General features: G+C 36.1%; 1 protein-coding gene across 3 annotated transcripts in view; it reads left to right on the top strand.

Annotated features, from left to right (window-relative positions):
• Positions 1-6,013: 6,013 nt before the first annotated feature.
• The window catches only part of CALU (calumenin), a 31,327-nt gene continuing 17,168 nt past the window's right edge, over positions 6,014-20,172 (top strand). Inside the window, exons 1-2 of one of the 3 annotated variants that reach the window (XM_052000173.1) lie at positions 6,014-6,151; positions 18,313-18,546. In XM_052000173.1, the coding sequence (XP_051856133.1) occupies positions 18,326-18,546 (221 nt within the window). In that variant the 5' untranslated portion in view covers positions 6,014-6,151; positions 18,313-18,325. Of the gene's footprint in view, positions 6,152-13,895; positions 13,915-18,312; positions 18,547-20,172 lie in introns of those variants that run through there. The other 2 variants (XM_052000172.1, XM_052000174.1) reach the window with 2 other exon arrangements.

Below are 20,172 nucleotides of genomic sequence, written 5' to 3'. Positions count from 1 at the left end.
GGAAAAAAAAAAAAAAGGAAGATAGGTAAATTTTTGTTTTACATATATTGTTATGTGAGCACTACAACATACCCATGAAGCAGGTACAGCAAATGTCTTTATGGCCCTTTTCTTTAAGATGATGAAATGGACTGAAAAAGCTCAAGTATGTCGATCTGCATTAGGGCTGCCTGACTCCAAGTCAATAATCTTTCTATTACATCTCTTTGCCTCTTGAATTAGCTAATAAACTGCAGGACTTAACTGCAATTGTCTCAGGAAAAGCACAGGAAATGGGGGAGGAGAGAGGGAATTGTTCCAAAGCCTAAAAAGGGACCAAGCTGTCCAACTCAGAGTTGCACAGTTCAAAATTTAAATGAAAAGTTAAAAGTTATATTAAAATCACCTAAGGTATATCTATGGAAACACCAAACATAAAACAATTTTGACACTAAAAAAACAGTAAATTTGGGAAAATCAGGAAACTTAGGGCTTGATTCACTTCTCTTTGACCTTAGACTATTCATTTTTAAGTGAATATGAATTAAACACAAAACGGAATAATTCATTCAAGTTCTCCCCCTCATTCTACCTATCACTTCAAATATACAATTCTTAGTATTTTGTTCTCTACATGAAATTGCATTATGGATAGTGAGGGGAAATGACAAAGAATTAGAACTTTCTACCAGTACAATCAACTTCCAGGTCCTAGCTGTAAGACTGAAAGATGAAAATCAGAATTAGGTGGTTATCCTGTAATTGGAGTCTGTTCTGGGCCCCTAGTAATTTTCTCTTGTTTTCATCCTTTCCCTAGTTAGAATTCATAGGAAGATAGAGGTCTGAAGATCAAGGGAAAAAAAGAGATAGAAGAAAGGGTAGGAGAAAGGGGAAGGAAAAAGACAAATTTATTTTGTAAATAATTACATTTTAAATGGTTTTAATTTTAATCATCATAGCAATTACTGAATAATTTTCTTTAAATCTCTACCATGATTCTTCATCCATTTTTGGGTAGATTCTATTTTTATTCTCAAGTTAACATAAAATAAGATGAGCATTTCTGTACACATAATAGAACAGAAAAAAAGGCCATACACAAAACTACAGATATCTATTATGAACAACTTACTTTTCCTTTTAAATATATAATAAATTTAAACAATAGATTTCAAAGCTGTCATGTCTTTCTGTGGTTGCTTCTGATGATCTTCCTTTTTTTTCCATTTCTTTTTTTTAAAAAATGCTTTGATGACTTTCTTTTCTTTCTTTCTTTCTTTTTTTTTTTTTTTTTTTGTTATTTTATGCTTTTATCTTCCCAGGTATTATCTCCTCCACTATTGCAAAAAAGAAAAACCCTAGAAAACCCCTAAAAACAAATATTCTTAGTTTTGTTTAAAACAAATGAGGATTCAAAACAAGAGGCAGGAAATTGAGAAGTATAGACAGAGAATAGGAGAATTTAAGAGGGCAATAGCTGAGAAAGAGGTAAAGAGGGAGGGAGGATACAGAAATAAAAGTGAAAGGCAAATTGCCAAAATTCTTTTGTGAAGGGAACTACCACCATGTTTTTAATTTCCCAGGTTTGTAACACTGACATTATCTTGATTTCACTCACTCTCACTTCACATATCCAGTCACAGTTGCCAGATCTTTTCTACCTCTACACCTGTTCTCTAATCCAATTTTTTTTTCACTTTAGTTCAGACTTTTATTGCCTCTCACTTAGATTATTTGAATGGCTTCCTCTTTGGTCACTCTGCCTCAAGTCTCTACCCACTTTAGTCTGCCTTCTATAATGCTGCCAAAGTAATTTTTCTTAAGCACAGATACCATCACATCATCCAACTCCAGCTGCTTCCTATCATGTATCAAATAGAAATTCCTATGTTTAGCTTTGCAAGCACTTTACAATTTGGCTCCAAATCTTATTGTATTGTTCCCCCTCCCAAACTGGCCTTTTCTTCATTCCCATAGAGGACAAACCAAATTCTGTCTCTGAGTCTTTGTACTCAAACCTGGGATGCACAGCTACTGATATCCATCTTACAGAATCCCTCTCTTCCACTAAAAGGCAGCACAAGCACAACCTTATTAGAAAAATCTATTATGTTCTCCTCCACTGTTAGAGCCTTCCCTCTTCACATAACTGCTTTGTAATTTTTCTCTTTATATTTACATTGCATATATTTCTTTTTCCTTATTTTCTCCTTCAGCAGGTTGGGAGTTGTCCTAGTAAGATGGAATTGTTTTATTTATCCCTAGCCTAAAACCTAACAATATAGTAGGTGCTTAATAAATACTTGTTGATTTACTAAAATCACTTTGCTAGAAAAACTGTAGTCATAATCATAGACTTAGAGCTGAAAAAGTCTTTAGAGAATTTCCTTATTTTAAAAGATGAGGCTCTAGAAAGATGACACAGCTGAGATTTGAACCAGCTTCTGATTTTTAAACCAGTACTCATTTTAAGACACTGCATTCCATCAATACAAACAAATATAGTATCACTGAACTCTTTCCCAACCCTTAGCCCAGCTGTTCTGGATCAGTAATGATGAGCACAATTGTGAGATGATTGTCATCAAGATGTGATAAAGGACAAGAAAAGGGCCATCATGTTTGGGGTTCAAACTTAGCTCCCCAGAGGGCACTCAATTTTTGAGGTAATGGTAAAAGTTGAAGCATATTATAACAGGCTATCACTGAATCTACATGAGGTCTAAGAAGGTAATTAATCCTATAGAAGACCTCCAATCCAGAGTTATGAAAGAGCACCTTAATGATTTTGCCCACTTGCATCAAGATAAAAATCTGGAGTTGGTGTAAACAGGTTCTACTGGTCCAAGGTGGATGTAAGAAGTACTGCATACTGAGTAAAATTCTGATTTATTTGGCGATCATTTAATGTCCTCCACATTCTTGTACCAACTTCCCTTTTCAGCTTTTATTTCATGCTATTCCCTTCTACATATTCTGTGCTCCAATATACCTGGACTATTTGTCCATCCCTTGTAAACATCCTATACTTTATTTAAAAAAAAAAAAACAGATTTTTATCTTTTTTTTTACATCCCTAAAGTTTTTCCTAGTGTTCTTTCTTTCCCTTAGAGAGTCATTCCATCTAACAATTAACATAATTATTTTATATAATGTTTTTAAAGGAAAAAAAAATAAAGCAAGCATTCTAACTTTTGAAATTTCATGTTGTTCTTCATGCTTTTCCTTATTCTTGAAATGGTGTCTTATCCCCAAACTCAATTCAAATGCCAACTTCCTCAGGAAGCCTACCCTGATTCTTCCAGTTGAAAATTCCTACCATGGATTTTGCATACTAATTTGCTTACACATCTCTTCTATACAAATAGTATCATATAATTTGTGTATGTATCATACACATACAAACTTACCTGATTGTTAGCTCCTTTAGGGAAGCAACTCCCATCCTTTACCTAAATGAAGTATCTTTCCTAGAATCAGCATTCTTATCACAGTGGATATTCGATAGATATTTGTGGAAATAAATTGTTCTTAAATTTCTTCAAGGTCCTATTCAAGAACTCCCTTCTTTGATGACAAAAAATCATTGTAATTTTCTTTTTATGAATTCCTGGATTTGCTGCATGTCTCTCTCACCTTTGTGTTGGAGTCGGGCGCTTTAGAGGAATAGAGGATTGTCTTGTCAAGGTTGAACATCTGGAAATACTTTAAAAATACGGTGTGGATTCCCAATTTTTAAAAGAAGATATATTCAAGTCCTGGGGCACAGAGCCTGTCTGTTTTCTCTTAGTTTTTACTTGTTCCTTCTTTCTCCATCCAAAGTTCATCTTAATTAGGTCTCATTTGGAAGGGCAAGAAGCTGCCTAATCTTAAATTTTCTATGGTATTTATTGCTATCACAGGCAAAAAGAGATAACAAGTAGAGATAAACAAAAAGGAAAAGTTACATCAAATTTCCAACTTTGATCCCACCTTGGAATCTGGGGAAAGGGGATGCCAGAGAGGGGAAGGAAGTGGTTTTTGTTTTGTTTTGTTTTGTGGTTTGTTTTACTTTAATTTTTATTACTGCTAACTCCAGGGATAAACTAACAACAAAGGAAAGTTACAAAGATTTAACAATCAGAGTACATACTCCTTATATTCAGTAAGGAGGCAACAGGAGCTAAACAATGATCCAGCTATTTCTTTTGTTTCTGTCCCACTTCTATAGAGTCAAAACTGTGAATATGGTATTCATAAGTTTCCCCCTTGACTGACATGAGTTCATAGGGCCAAAAACAAAACAAAACAAAAAATCAAACCAAACCATAACATTGCATTGATGAACTCTGAACTTAGCTAGCCTAGTCTTTTGTTCCCAGGCCTGAGCAAAACTTCCTAAACTTGCATTCTGCTGACTTAGCCTTTGAGATCCCAGTCAGCTTCATTCCCATAGCCTCAAATGATGGGTCAGAAAGCTTAATGCACTAAGGAACCTTTTTCACTTTGTCTAAAATAAATTTTAAGTTCCTATGGGGTAGGAACCTGAATGTACATCAAATAGTCGACAGGCTTTTATTTCCTAGAATTTTAAAATCTCAAAATTATAATTATTCCAATCTACACTTGAACAGGAATGTCCTTCATAATATTGGGGTGGGATGCTCATCCAGCCCGCAAAAAAACCCTCCAGTAATAAAAAGGGTTGAGTTCAAGCTTCTACTAATTCTTAGTTTCCCTCCTTCTTCCCCTCCTCTCCCCCATTTTTTCTTGCTGGACCAATTATTCAATAAACTTTCCTAAACTTAGCAGAACCAAATTAAAATGAATTTGTTTCATGAACTTTTCAGGTCATGGATTTGCAAGGAGGTGATTTTGTGCTGAGCCAAATATTCTTTTTTTTTTTTAATTTTTATTTAATAATTACTTTATATTGACAGAATCCATGCCAGGGTAATTTTTTTTACAACATTATCTCTTGCACTCGTTTCTGTTCCGATTTTTCCCCTCCCTCCCTCCACCCCCTCCCCTAGATGGCAAGCAGTCCTATATATGTTAGATATGTTTGAGCCAAATATTCAATAAACATTTGAGCTGAATTATTTGAATACTTTAAAAAAAAAGTATTCAACAAACATTTCTTGAACTTAATGGTATCAAATTAAAATGAACATGTTTCATGTACCTTTCAGGTCATGGATTTGCAACGAAATGATTTTGTGAATCAATAAACACTTGTTGAACTGAATACTTTTTGAAAGTATGCAATAAATTCTTCCTGAACTTAATGGAATAAATTAAAAGGTCTTGGATGTGCAATGAGGTGAAAATTCGAAGCAAAGCAAGGGTGCTAGATTTGGGGTGGAAGGTTCGAATTGCAGTCTCACTAAGCCTCAGTTTTTTCATCTGTAAAATGAGAGGGTATGAAGCAGCTGGGTGGGAGAGTAAATATAGAGAGCTGGCTCTCGAGCCCGGAGGTCCTGAGTTCAAATGCAAACTCCGACACTTAGGAGAGGTATGATCCTAAGCCCCTCACTAGAACTCCTTTGCCTCAGTTTCCTCATTTGTAAAATGAGTTGGAGAAGGAAATAGCTAACAACTCTGGTGTCTTTGCCAAGAAAATCCTAAATGGGATCACTGCAAACGACTGAACAATAATTAATTGGGAGAGCGGGCTGCATCGGATTGGCAAAGAACTATCAACAGCTACTTGTTGCTGCGATTTATCATCTCTTAAAGCGCATCCAGGGTGGGAGAGGGGGAGAATGAGGATGTCTACGCAAAGATCCCAGTGTCCTGCCTCGTGAAGGGAGCGAACGGAGGGGCAACGGGTGGCCTGTGGCGAAGACCGGGTTCCAGAGAAGGCGGTTGGGCGGGAATCCAGTCCACGCCACTCCGCGGGCTCGTGGGGACGTGGCGCTTTTCAGCCAATAGGAGCTACGTGCCCATCGGGCCAATGGCCGCCCGAGGAGGCCGGGCGTCGGAGGCGGGCTCTCCGAGGATTGGTCCTGAGGGAGCCGGCAGCGCGGACGAGGGCGGTGCGTGTGGCCACTTCCGGTTGGGTGGTGCGTGCGCGCGTGAGGCGAACCGGTCCGAGTGAGGCGGCGGCTGCGGTGGCTTTGGCTGTCCCGGTAACGGACAGTCTCTCTGAGACTCTTCTCTTCCCGCAGCCTTGTTCGCCCTTGTCGGCGTGGTAAGTGTGCCCCGATCCCCCTCCAACCCTGGAGCGCTCGCCGAGCCTCGGGGCCCTGGGCCCAGGAGTTCCGAAGCCGCCTTGGCTTCCTGGGACCCCCTCAGCTCGGTGGGCCGCCTCCTTCCCGAGGCCGGCTCGGAGAGGACGGCTAGTGCCAGGAAGCATTAGCTTGGGTCATTTATGGCGGAGTTGGGGGAAAAGAAGGGACCAGGGCACTTCTGCTGGTTGGCAAAGCTGTCCGGCACCCGGTTAGCCGGAGACCCGATTCCCCGCCACCGTCCGAGTGGGGACGGGAGGCACAAGTCAGTGACCGTAAAGCCGGCCCAGGAACGGAGTATTCCTTGGTTGTTGGGGATGTCCTGGTCTGACTCGGCTCTCGGGCTCAGCCATGCACCGCAAGGACCCGGCGAGCCTTGCAAGGAGCGGCCGGCCACTGATGCTGGCCTGTAGCTGTGCCTTATTTCCATGGATCCTGAATCGTCAGTCCACAGGTGGGAGAGACCTTGGAGAGCAGGCCAGGCCATCCCGGCTCCTTTTTAAAACAAAAAGTTCAGCAGGAGAACTGGAACACTATTTTAAAAATTAAAAGATTTAAAGTTTAAGGCGTGCGTGGTATTTTGGAAAACTCTCTGGAGTTGGGAGTCAGGAAAGACCTGACCTTGAAACTAGCTTCTGATGATTATTGCAAACTGCGGGACTGAGTTAGGATCCCAAGATCATAGAACTGTAGGGCTGAAAGAACCGAAGGGATTCCCTCCCCCTTCCCTTTCTCAGAAAAGTAAATGGAATTCCCTTAAGGAGGGGCGACTTGTCCAAGGTAACTACGTAATCCTAAGTATAATTTCGTCATTTGTAAAATTGGAATGTATAAGTATACATAAGTGTGTATATGTATCTGTGTAAGTATATAAATCTCAATTGGGATATGTAAATATGTAACGTGATAAATTGGCATATATAAATATATGTGCTAAAATAAATTCATTTGTTTACCTAAGTATATGAGAGTGACATATAAGTATATAAAACATAAGTAAAATAAATTGAGATATATAAGTAATACATGGATTACTATCTGTATAACCTACTCCACCGGGTTGGTTTGGGACTCAAATAAGATGAGGTATGTAAAAGGATCCCTCCCTCCCCCAATTTTATTGACTTAAGAAAACTTTGCCCCACCCCAGGAATCTTTCCCTCTTATGTACTGTAACTGCTTTTCAGTCTATATCCATAGAGAATTACCTAGAATTGAGTAATTTGCTGAGTAAGGGAATCAGTATCTAAAGCTGGACTTGAACCCATTTTTTATAGTTTGTTTCTTTCTCTGGAGTCCCCCCCCCCAAAAAAAAAAAAAAAAAGTTAAAACAGTGAAATCAACATTCTGCCCAAAATCTTTTGTTGAATACCAGTGACCTTCATTAGGATTTTTCTAAGGCTCTTAAATAGTGATAATGATACAGTAAAGAAACTAAAAACACATTTGCATCAAATTTCTCAAGTGTTTTTGCATGTTATTTGAGAATGCGTACATATTCTACTAAAACAGATTTCTTAAGCAATTTTGAATAATAATCCTGATGGTTCTTTATTCATCCATTAATAATTGTTTATTGAGAGCGTAATATACAGAATGTTGTAAATGATAACTTGCTGCTGACCAGTTTGCAGTGAATTTTCCGTACAACAATCCAATGAAGTAGGTAGTCCAAATATTACTCCTGTTTGGTGGGGACACTCCATGAATGGAGGTATACACCTTTTAAGTTTTTTTTAGCCTGAGAAAGTTGCCTGGGGTCACAGAAAATCTAGTCCCTAAACATAATCTTTTTACTGTTTCACCACCTCTTGTGGTAAGAATTGGTAGAGATAGAGCCAGGGGGAAAGGGAGGGGAATAGGAGTCAATGAAAATGTTTTCCAGGCTTTTAACTTCGGAGATTATTCTTGCACCTAGCTTAGTGCTGTATGTTCATGTGAACACATAAAAATAAAAAGTAGTAATGGCTGGGAAACATATGTTCTTCACTGCACAGCTGAAATAACATATTGACCTGTTTGTTATTGGACCCTAGCCAAGTCAAAGGAAGGTACTGTAAGGATATACAGGAGTAAATGACATGTAGTTCTTGGTCATTGTATGCAATCTATTATAGGAGATAAGATATGTATATATAAACATAACCACACTCCTCATTAGTAGGTAATTTTAAAAAGTGGTATCTACAGTTATAGATTCTATAAGAGTTTAGAGACTAGTTTTAGTTTTGAATTAAAATGATCACAGCGAGCTTCATAATCAGCTTACCAGTCAGGTTCTTAAAATTTTGTTGACAAATATTTGTCATTTGGAATTATAGAATGGAGAATTAAATGTCAGTTTCCAGGGTCACAAGAATTTTTTGAACCCAAGTTATTATTTCTACCTCTTGCTAATTAATATTTTTGTTTAGCTATTCCTATAATGTAAAGTTACACGTATTTAGCTGATGGAGAAAAAATTTTTTTCTAGAATTTTTTTTGATGTAAATTTTTATATTGTCACTTATTTCAAAGCATAATACTAATGATTTCAGAGTCATGGATTCAGTCACTGTCTGGTCTGTTTTATTAACTTTTTACTATTTTGTTAATATGTTTTATACTCTTAAATCCACTTTGCTATTTACGGATGTCCTTGATCAGAAAGAGTGAAAGTGGCTAATGGGTTATTAACTTTTTTTGTGTTACATGGAACGTTTTGACAGTGATAAAGCCTATGATTCACTTCTTAGAATGTTTAAAAATGCATATATAGATTATAAAGGAAGCTGATTATATTGAAATAGTCAACAAAATATTTAAACAAACTTAAGGATCCTAGATTTTAGAATCCCTGAAGTAGATGAGTAATACTACTGTTGGATCAGAGGCATCTCTCTCTCTTTTTTTTTTTTTTTTTGTCCATGAAAAAGTATTTATTAAGCACTTAGTATGTGTAGAACACAGTGTTAAAAACTGGGAATGCAAATAGAAAAACAGTCTCTACTCTCAAGGGATTAATTCTAATAGAAGATAACACATAGAGGAAGTTTCAGCTGTAGGGCAGATGAAAAGTCATAGTGTTCCTTAGAGTGCAATGGCAAGGCAGATGGCAATGTGTCTTCTTTAGTGTCATTTCCATTAATTATATCAAATCTGTATCTGCTGTATTCAGGACCCTTGGGTTTACAGATGGTGACAGAAATAGGAGGTTTCTTCACCTGGATAAGGGTTGCTTGGTTAGGCTGGGAGTATGGCCACTATTGGCTCTTAACATCAACACTGAGGTGATAAGATGAAATGAGACCCTTGGAAGTCATTAAATGTAGAACACAAATTTGTTTTGACACACACACAGCAAAGATATGCAACAAAAGTATTCTTGTACTTCCCCACTCTATGTTGACTGGAGGAAGGTTAGGAAGAAAAGAAAAGAAATTTTAAGTATCAATTAAGTGCCTACCTTGTTTCAGACTCTATGATAAGCACGTTACAAATATCACATCATTTAATCCTCAACACCCTTGCAAAGTAAGTGCTATTTATCCCCATATTAAAGTTGAGGAAACTGAGACAAACAGGTTAAATGATTTGCCAAGGGTCACACAGCAAGTGTGTGAGGCTGGATTTGAACCTAGGACTTAGTGACTCCAGTCCCAGTGCTCTCTATCTGTTGCCCCACAAAAGCTGCTTCTGAAATGAAGGGGAAAGGAAGCTGTAGTTCCAGAAGGAATAAATCACATGGGCCAATTGAGATCTGGAGGCATTTATATCCTTTAAGTAAAATATCCTCATGTTTTGGGTGAAAAGAAAAAAATCTGTCAGGGAAATGCTGGACCTTACAAAGTGCCGTCATTGCTACCTAGATATGAGAAGTAGTTGTTATTAAGTTGGTTAGCAGTGGTTTGACTTAAAATTAGCATCTTGTTGCTTTGGCTAAGATAACTTACCTGCTCTGGCAGAAAGTATTTGATTGTTGGTTGGTGGTTGCTCCCTTAGATGATGACTGAAAGGGCTAACCTTGTTAAGGGGGGGGATGATGGATTATCATAAAAGTGCCTTTTAAATGAAGGTCTTGTATTTTAGATAATGGGATGAATTTGACTTATATCATTTATCTTGGGCTTATTTTAGTTTGGAAAAATTACTGGAATCCACTTATTCATTTATTTGGCTTGAAGAGACTACTTTTATGCAAAAAGGCCCTTTTACTAATTATGGAAATCTTTCCCTTCCCAATCTAGCTCAGGAAGGAGGTGCTTTGTCACTACATCCACTTCCATGATTTATCGCTGAACATTAGAATCAGAATAATTGTTTGCTCATCAAAGTGTTTTCTAAGGAAGAACTCATATATACATAAAAATATAGCAGCTCTTTTTGAGGTGAAAAAGAATTGGAAACAAGAGGAGGTACCCATCAATTAGGGCAGTAGCCAAACAAGCTGTGGTATGTGAGTGTGAGAGAATCCCATTATGCTAAGAGAAATGATGGGTTTCCAAGAATCAAGGAAGACTTTTATGAATAGTTGCAAAGTAAAGTGAGCAGAACATTTAATACAGTAACAATGATATTGTAAAAAACAAACATCCTTGAAAGATACAATGACTAATCGTAATTCCAGAGGATGCATGATGAAACATATTGCCCACTTCAGATAGAGAAGTATCAGTCTCAGGGTGCAGAAGGCTTTTTTTGGAAGGGGGAAGAGGGAGAGAAATTGGATGTTGAAAATAAAATTGAATTTAAAAATAAAATTTTAGTAGTAATTAGAATGTATTATTGAGGTTTGGTTTTTTTTTGGTAGGTTGATTGTATTTGACTTGTTACCCCATGAACCATAGCACTCCAAGTCCTTCAGTTCTCCACTATCTCTTGAAGTTTGTCCAAGTTCATGTTGTTTCCATGACACTGTATCTTTACAGCATTATACTCCTTTTGTCACCACAGTTGAACTTCCTTTAGCCTTTGGCCCAGATGCTTCATTAGTACTGGAGCTACTTGTAGTTGTCCTTCATTCTTCCTCTGTTGAGTATTGGACATCTTCTGAGGGGGAGGGAGGGGTTTCTGATTCAGTTCATCCTTCTGTGTCATCTCTTGTTTCATATTAATATTGTTCATGGGGTTTTCTTGGCAAATAACTAGAGTGGTTTACTATTTTTCTCTTCACTTACTGGGGTTTGGTCAAATTATCTTCTGACTGACTATGCTTCTAAACAGTTGGTCTCATTCTGTCAACAAATAACCTTTTGACCAAAATGACCAGATTAAGTGGGAGTGAAGAGGATAATTTAATTTTTTTTTAAAGGAAAGTGAATTCCTAGAATTTGTTATAAATAGAACTTCATGTCACAATTCATTAATCTTCTCCACTTAACAGCTTTGAATCAGTTTGTAGAAATCAAAAAATTAGGCTATTATTAATATATACTAAAGGAGGCATAGCCTGGGATTGGGAAGAGTTATTTTCCTGAGTTCAAAATCTGGTCTCAGACACTTCAGTGGTATGACCCAGGGCAAATCATTTAAGCCTGTTAGTCTCAGTTTCCTCATCTGTAAAATGATCTTGAAAAGGAAATGACAAAGCATTCCCAGTATCTTTGCCAAGAAAATCCCAGATGGTGCCACGACGAATTGTACAGGACTGAAAAACTACTGCATAACAACTGAATATGATAGAGAAGTATGGCTTTTAGAGAGAGCGGTTTAATGAAAATGACTATACATTATCAGCAGAAATCTTGTGTTCACAATCTAGCTTTAAAACTTTATTAGCTTGGACAAGAATGAAGATAATCCTCTATTTACCTTATATGTGGTATTGTGAGGTAAGTGTTTGATAAATATCGCTTACTATATAAATATGAATTATTATTGTTTGAATTTTCCCACATTTTCTATGTCCTCTTTTATATTTAATATGTTCCTCAGAGCAGGGATACTTTATAGTCTAAGAACTACTGATTCATGGGGTTTTCCTAGTTTCTGGTTTGTGGATTGGTATTATTTTTCAAGTGTGACAAATTTGCCATACTTTTTAGTATACTTCTTAGCATACTTTAAGAAAAGAATTACTTTTTGATATTGTTTTCATTGATAGAGTTTCAGGATAATGAGAGGTGATGGGTTAGGGTATGTTTTTTTTACCCTGGTGAAGTGATCCATGAATAGGAGAGTTTAAAAGAATTTAGATGGGAGTAAAATACTCACATCAGTAAATTTGTAGGAAAATGTCATAATGTGTTAGATACATAAAGGAGATAGGGAGAGTCTTTTTAAGTAAGAATCATAAGTCTTTTGAACAGAGCTGAAAGGAATCTTAAAGGTCATCTAGACTACTCACTCTATATCACTTATTTTACAGATGAAGAAACCAACCAAAGCCAATAAATGTCAGGTGATTTGCCTCAGCTTACATGACAAATTATTGTAAAGACTTGAATTTGAAACCACATTCTCTGACCCCAAGATTTAGTGCTTTTACCACTATACCATGTTTCAAGACAGGGTTCAACAAGTTCTGAGTTCTAAAACTCCATGTTCTATTCTAGAGATGTCAGGCAGTCAGTGATCTGAATCAGATTAAAATGTAATTGGAAAATATTTAACAAAATAATAAAAATACAGCTGAGAACAATGGTTTTCTAAGTCATATGATCCACTCCAGTGATTCAAACTCAAGTTTACAGTGAAGCACTAGTTCTAAATTGCAATGAAATGGCATGACTAAAAAGGATTAAAAGGCTACAATTCCTAAAATCAGAAGGTTATTAATTCCCTTGGTTCAATGGGTATTCTGCTAAAACCTCAGACCTCAACTCCTTATAGATCAGACCTTTTATGTCTCTGAGCAAGCAAGCCAAACCTGGGTAACACTTCTTAGTGCTCCTCCCCACTCTCTTAAAGGCAAACTAACTCAGCCTACATAAAACTGAGACCACTTCCAGTTCTTAATCTTAACCTAAGGATCAGATTCCCAAAGGTTCTGTGGATAGAATGAGGGTTGGGGTCTAAAACTGGATGGGGGGGGGGGGATAACATCTTTATTTTTACTAACCTCTAACTGAAAATTAATATTTCATTTACTTTAAAACATTCCAAGAAGGGATCCATAGGCTTCAGACTACCACAAAGTGGGTACTCTTGATCTTAAGTTCAGCTCTCTGATTTTACAGATGAATAAACCTCAAAAAGTTAAGTATTTTGCTCTTGATTACATGGGTGATTGTAGAGTAAGGATTTTTTTTTTCCTTTAAATTATGGAGAACTCCAGCTATGGGAGTAAAGAAAGGTTTTGCAACCTAGCAATATGTGACACTTTACTTTGAAAACAAATGTCTTCTACATAAACGTCCAGAACCAATCACAGCAGTTGCTCAAATCAAGAAACATTTATTAGAGAAACTGCAATCTGTGATACTTCTAGGAGCAGATACACAATAATATCCTTCTAATTAGACTTCATAAAGAAAGCTGTGGGAAGTCAAGAGGAGCAAATGTGACCACCTTAGAGGATCCATGAGTATTGTGGAATGAAGAGCAGGGTCTCAGTCAGGCACTTTTTATTATTATGTCATAAGCAGGAAGCTTGGGTGTTGGCCAGGGAGATAATACTTTCTCTCTTCCAGGTTTAGAGCATAAAGGTTTCCATTCTAACAAAGAAAATTAGGGAAGAGAGCAAGATTTGAGGAAGAGGTGTTCTTAGAACAGAGGCATTCTGTCACAAGTAAATCCCATTTGGGCTGTTAGTATCTAACAATTTCATATTGTTGCCTAGTCTGTGGATGGTAATCTTTTTTTTTTTTTTTTTTTCCTGAGGGAGTGGGGATTAAGTGATTTACCCAGGGTCACGCAGCTAGGAAGTGTTAAGTGTCTGAGACCAGATTTGAACTCCTCACTTCAAGGCTAGTGTTCTATCCACTGCGCCACCTAGCTGCCCGGATAGCAATCTTAATTAAAACTACAAAAGAGCATTTCTTTTTTCCTGTTCCTATGATTTTGTGTTTTAACTATTATTATAACTTCAAAAGAAATCTTTAATACTAGATCTTCTTAGTGTCTGTTTTAACATGCTTCCTGCATCCAATGTATGGGTGGTGATGATGATGTAAAGGTGGTGAAGAAGGTGTAAAGGTGACGCTTACAAATGCTTCATACTCCCTACTAAATTTTGGCCAAGAACTATCCTAGCCTAATATGTTTAGCTCCTTTTCCTTCTGGCCTTAAAGAATTCTTTAGATTCTCATTGAGTCACCCCTTTACTACTTCCTATTTAACACTTCAAGGGTGGGAGGGACAAGCCACTTAACCTCTCTTTGTTTTAGTTTCCTCAATTGTAAAATGGTTACAGTTTATAAAGTGCTTAGCAAGGGTGTCTGGCATTATATATGTATATATTCTTATCTCCCCTTCCTAATCCCTCCAAACTAGGATTATAAGGAAAAAACACTTTCTAAACTTTAAAGTGAAATACAAAATATAACAATTATGACTTACCTTGGGCAGCTATGATGTATATAAAAAATAAAGAGGTCCCAAACTTTGCATATGACTAGAACTGCTTTTAAATGTGGCAGGAGGGGGCATAAATAGTGGAATCTCTTCCTAAATCATTGATCTCTAGACTATTAGCATACATAAAGAAAATTCAGAATGACAGAAAGCTATTATGAACTGAGCAACTTAAAAATCCATATTTTCATAATCAAAACAATTTATACATTTTAGAATTCTGGGGACTTGAAGTTATTATTCCCCATTTTATCCATTAGGAAACTGGGACATAGGGATTAATAAACTTGCCAGAAATCAAGTGAGAATTAAGACTGGGATTTGAACTCCTATCCTTTGGTTTAAAGCTTATGCTTGTCCACTGTACTTCACCTCTTAGGCCAGTTTTATTTGGTGGTTTCAGTAAATTAGTTTACTAGATAAGATACTGATGTATAGAAATGTAGAAAACTGGCTTTATCCATATTTCTGTCTTAGCTAAGAAACATTTTAACAGAGGAACTGCTGGGTTACCTAAATAAAATTACAGTAACTTAGCCACATGTTCACATATGAACTCAAAGCAGTTAGAAGCCAGTTTTATAAATACATTTTATGTGTCTTGATGTAGAAAACTGGCTTTATCCATATTTCTGTCTTAGCTAAGAAACATTTTAACAGAGGAACTGCTGGGTTACCTAAATAAAATTACAGTAACTTAGCCACATGTTCACATGTGAACTCAAAGCAGTTAGAAGCCAGTTTTATAAATACATTTTATGTGTCTTGAACAATCAAGTATAAACTACTTATTTGGGGGAGCTTTAGATTATTTTCATTCCACAGTTCCCAAAATATAAAATCTTTAGAATTCATAGCATCAGTTTATATCTTCCTTGTCAGTTTCTCATTTTTAAAAATAGAATAGTAATATTCAGGTACCACAATTTATCCACAGTCTATGGACACCTACTTTGTTACCAGTTCTTTGTACCACAAAAAGCATTTCTGACTCAATACTATTTTAAGAGCTAGAAGAGGTCTTTTATATGATGGAGGGAGGAATCATCTAATCCAAACCTCCTTCACTTTATCAGTAAAGAAATAGGCCTGAAGAGATTGTGACTTGTTTAGGGTCACATAATTAGTGACAGAGTTGAGGGACATCTTTCTTGCTTTCCTGTTTGGTATGCTTTTCTGTAAATTCACGCCTTTCCTCGTTGCATTTAGTTTCCATAGAACTTAACATTTTTATAATGTGCATGTGAACTTTTTGACTCCCAGATATTGTAAATTTACTAAAAGTCACATTTTACAGCAATTTTAAGGTTGACAGAGCTTTATATAACCATATTCTTAAGTATATAATGGAAATTAGTATCCTCAGTTTATAGATGAAACAAGTACAGAAAAGGTTATTTTCAATCTAATTATACTGCTAGTAATTGTCAGAACTAGGACTTGAACTCAAGTCTTTTGACTCCTAGTACAGGTTTTACCACATCAGGCTGCTATTCTAGAAAGTAAGATAATAATTTATAAATGGGAAAGCTGAAGCAAATATTTATGATCATCTTAGAAAAACATAGTCAGTGGCAGAGTTAGAGCACTGAAACCTTAAGTTAACTGACTCTTAAATCCGTTTCTTATTCTGATATATTATGCTATCTCTGAGTCAAAATGACAAACCTCAAATAATGTGTTTTCTCCTCTAAAGATAATACAATATGTGAAATGTATTTTGACTAAATGTTAATTCTTAAAAGCTTCCTGCTAGGCTATGTCTAATTATTAAATGTGCCTTAAACATTTATTCCTTTTATAGTAAGAGTTACTAGTATACAATGTTCAATTTCTCATGGACATGTAGTTTAAACATTTAAAAGCTTTGATGAAATTGAAATCCTTTGCATAAGTAGAATGAGCCCCAACTCTGATCCTAACCCTTAAACCTGCACTTCTGTTGACTTCTGGTTTTCTTTCCTTGTATCATCCACCTTGGGATAGAACCTTGTTCTCTGGCTATCAGTGGATTTTTATTTTATTTTTGTATGATCTTGACACTTTCCCTGGGAATTTTCTTTAGTGCTTAATGTAACATTATCCTTCATTCTCAGTCTATTCTAAACATATGATTTGGACAAAAGATAAAAGCATAGATGTGTTGATTGTCAAGGGACTTTAATTTTCTCTTAATTATTTGCATCTTCATGTGATTTCTTGTGTAACTAGTTATGTTATTTTAAAAGTGCCAGTCCTGTCAGCTAATTCAGGGTGAATCTCTTCCATCTTTGTCTTGAGCATCCATTCTCCAAAGTTTTTTCACATTGTGTTCTCTTTTGATAGTCTAGATATCTTTAATGAATTAGAGTTGGTTATATCTTAGTTCATTCCAACTTCTTAGATTATCTTAACCTGTAAGTTTTACTTCTAGTTTTTCTTCTCCCTTCCTATGATTTTAAATAACATACTTGCCATTTATCCTTTGAACTACTTTAGAGAAATAGTTTTTTTTTTTTTCTGGTTAAAAAAATACTTTGAGAAAAGGTAGTGCAGTAGAAGTTTATATATTTAATTTAGAAAACTGAAAGTATTCTCAATGTATTCCTACGGCAATTCTTAATTTTCTATAAAAGAAATCAAAGAATAGATGCTTTATTTTGCTGAGGTAATAATGAACAATATTTAAGGGGTAGAAGATGATGCAGTAATTACTGGAATATAAACTTTTTGAGTGAATGAACTGTCCTCTTTAAAATCTTTAAGGTTTATATCTAGCAAGTATTGTATGGGTATAGTAGGTACTTAAATTTTAGTTGAATGGATAATTCTAGTAGTTGCAATAGAAGTTGATCTGTCCCTTCAAATGAAGCTGTATTTTGGCCCATATACTTTGTGTTTTTTTTTTTTTTTTTTTTGAGTTTTAGAAATTTTTTTTTTATTGTACTTTACTGACTCACTTTTTTTGGTAATAACAATAAACACAGCAGGATCATGTATTCCCCATACCTTTCAATCAATTATGTGACTGCAAAGATGTGGTCTGTTGTAGAAAATTGTCTACAAGAGCCCATGTCTTCCCTTCTTATATTTTCATCAAGGACACTCTACATATGTACATAAGTTAATCTCAACAATTTTACAGAGATGAACACATAACTATATAGGTCAGTTGTTGCTAATGTCCTCTCAGTCACCATTTTTTGGGTAATGATATTCTTAACACATTATCAATGAAGAATTCCACAGGAGAAGTAGCATGAAGACTGTTATCAGAGAGGTATATTAACAGAAAAAGATGGCCCATATACTTTGATGGTTCTTTTTTGTTTTTTGCAGTTCCAAATTCTCTCTCTTCCACCATCCCTTTCCATAAAGCCATGTGCCTAAAAGGGAAGATGAATAGAACAAAACATAAATTATTTTCAATCAGCAGACAGATAAAGGTTAGGGTTAACAGATAAAGGAAACTGTGACAACAGATCCCTGTAGTACATAGTATGTTAAGTGCTCCTATCCAAATTTTAAAAAATTAGGATATAAAATGGCAAGACTAAAGCAATTTACTCAAGTTCATATGATAAAAACAAATTAGCACTATAGTTAGGAAACCATATGCCATATGAATTCTCTGTTTCCTTCTTTCTTTAAGATCTGATCAAATCATGGACCTGCGACAGTTTCTCATGTGCCTATCCCTATGTACAGTCTGTGCCTTGAGCAAGCCCACAGAGAAGAAGGAAAGAGTACACCATGAACCTCAGCTCAGTGACAAACCTCATGATGATGCCCAGAATTTTGACTATGACCATGATGCATTCCTGGGTGCAGAAGAGGCAAAGACCTTTGATCAACTAACGCCAGAGGAGAGCAAGGAGCGGCTTGGGTAAGGGGTTAGCCTTGAGAGGGATATATAAATCATTCTTTTTTTCTTTTTTCCTTTAGCTTTCTTCTCCTTTGGATCTGTCTTAACTATAACCTTTGAAACCTGACCATAGAATCAGTGCTATTATAGGTTGAGAGCTGCTTCCTTAAATATTCTTATGAAATAATTCACATCAGAACATATTGGTAAAACTGAGTCATCTTTACATAAAAATGAAGAACAACTAAAGGCTTCTTTTACTATACTATTTTGGTACGGTGCTTTTTCTTTAGATTAGTTTTAATCTCAGCATGTCGTCACACAACCTGTGGCAGAGGTCACATTTTTGTGAGTTGTAAACTACCCTTTGGATTCTTTGCCTTCTGTTAACTCCTGACCTCTAGATATTCCAGTTGTTGCTAAACAGCTCTCAACAGTTATAGATTTGTGCCAGTTATAGCTTTTAGTACCAGAACATAAAGATTAACACAATAAGAGCAGGACCAGGATAATTTTGGAAGCCCTTCCATTTGTCATTGTGGCTTTTTAGGACTTGAACTTTTTCAGTTCTTTATCCCTTTAGTTTAGGAGCTATTGAAAGTTCAGATTCCATAACCCTTGGGAGCATATCCTCTCCTGTGAAACATCAAGTTTCAAACTTTTGAATGATCCATGCTTTCACTAGCAAATGGGTATTTCTTACTGATAAATTTCATGTGTTTTCCAGAGTTGCAAACTTTGTCTCCTATTACTTTTGAGTAAAAAACTTTTCATCTTAGTTGAACTGGTCTTAGATAAGAGTTTATTGCTGATTTTTTCTGCCAGGTAAGATGTATCAGAGTTAGTACTTTAGTAGAGAGGAAATTACTTTAAAAATCTTGCTTCCTTTTATGCCTGAAAAGGGTTCTCCTGACTAAATGTTCAGTGTACAAAATCATCCTGTTTCTATTTAAGTGTGATAATTGTTTCATTTTAATTAAACCACATTTATTTCAAATATCTTTTCCCCTATTCTAAGATTTTTTTGGAGGGCGGTGCGTGAGGGAGGGAGGGAGAAGGAGGTTGTCCCTGAAGGAGGGAACAGTTATTCTCTTCATCTCAAAATATATATCCTCTAGGTGTAGGTCAGTGAGGTAGGAAAAATTTTCTTTGCATTGAATATAAAGAATACATATTTTAAACTGAACCATGACTTCTCATATAAATTGCTTTTTCTAAGATTTAAACTCCTGGGGCAGCTAGATGGTGCAATGGGTAGAGCACCAGCCCTGAAGTCAGGGGGACCTGAGTTCAAATCTGGTCTCAGACACTTAACACTTCCTGATTGTGTAATCCTGGGCAAGTGACTTAACCCCAATTGCCTCAGCAAAAAAAAAAAAAACAAAACAAAAAAGATTTGAACTCCTGTTTTCCTGGTAACCTTCAAAACAATACTGATTCCAGTGGTTTGTTGTAGGATTTCTTATGAGAACTGTGTCAAGATTAATTTCTATCAGGTATTGAAGCCTTCCTCATAAACTTATTCACAAAAAGAGAGAAATATATTTCTACATGATGAGAAAAAACAATCAAATGTTTTTATTTTATAATGCAAGGGTTCTTAATTCTATGAACTTGGATAAGAGGAAAAAAACCTACATATTTTTA

Source organism: Antechinus flavipes, chromosome 5, assembly GCF_016432865.1.
Source record: "Antechinus flavipes isolate AdamAnt ecotype Samford, QLD, Australia chromosome 5, AdamAnt_v2, whole genome shotgun sequence".
Classification (NCBI taxonomy): domain Eukaryota; kingdom Metazoa; phylum Chordata; class Mammalia; order Dasyuromorphia; family Dasyuridae; genus Antechinus; species Antechinus flavipes.
Note: the sequence above shows the minus strand (reverse complement) of the source record. Positions and strands in the feature narration are given on the sequence as shown.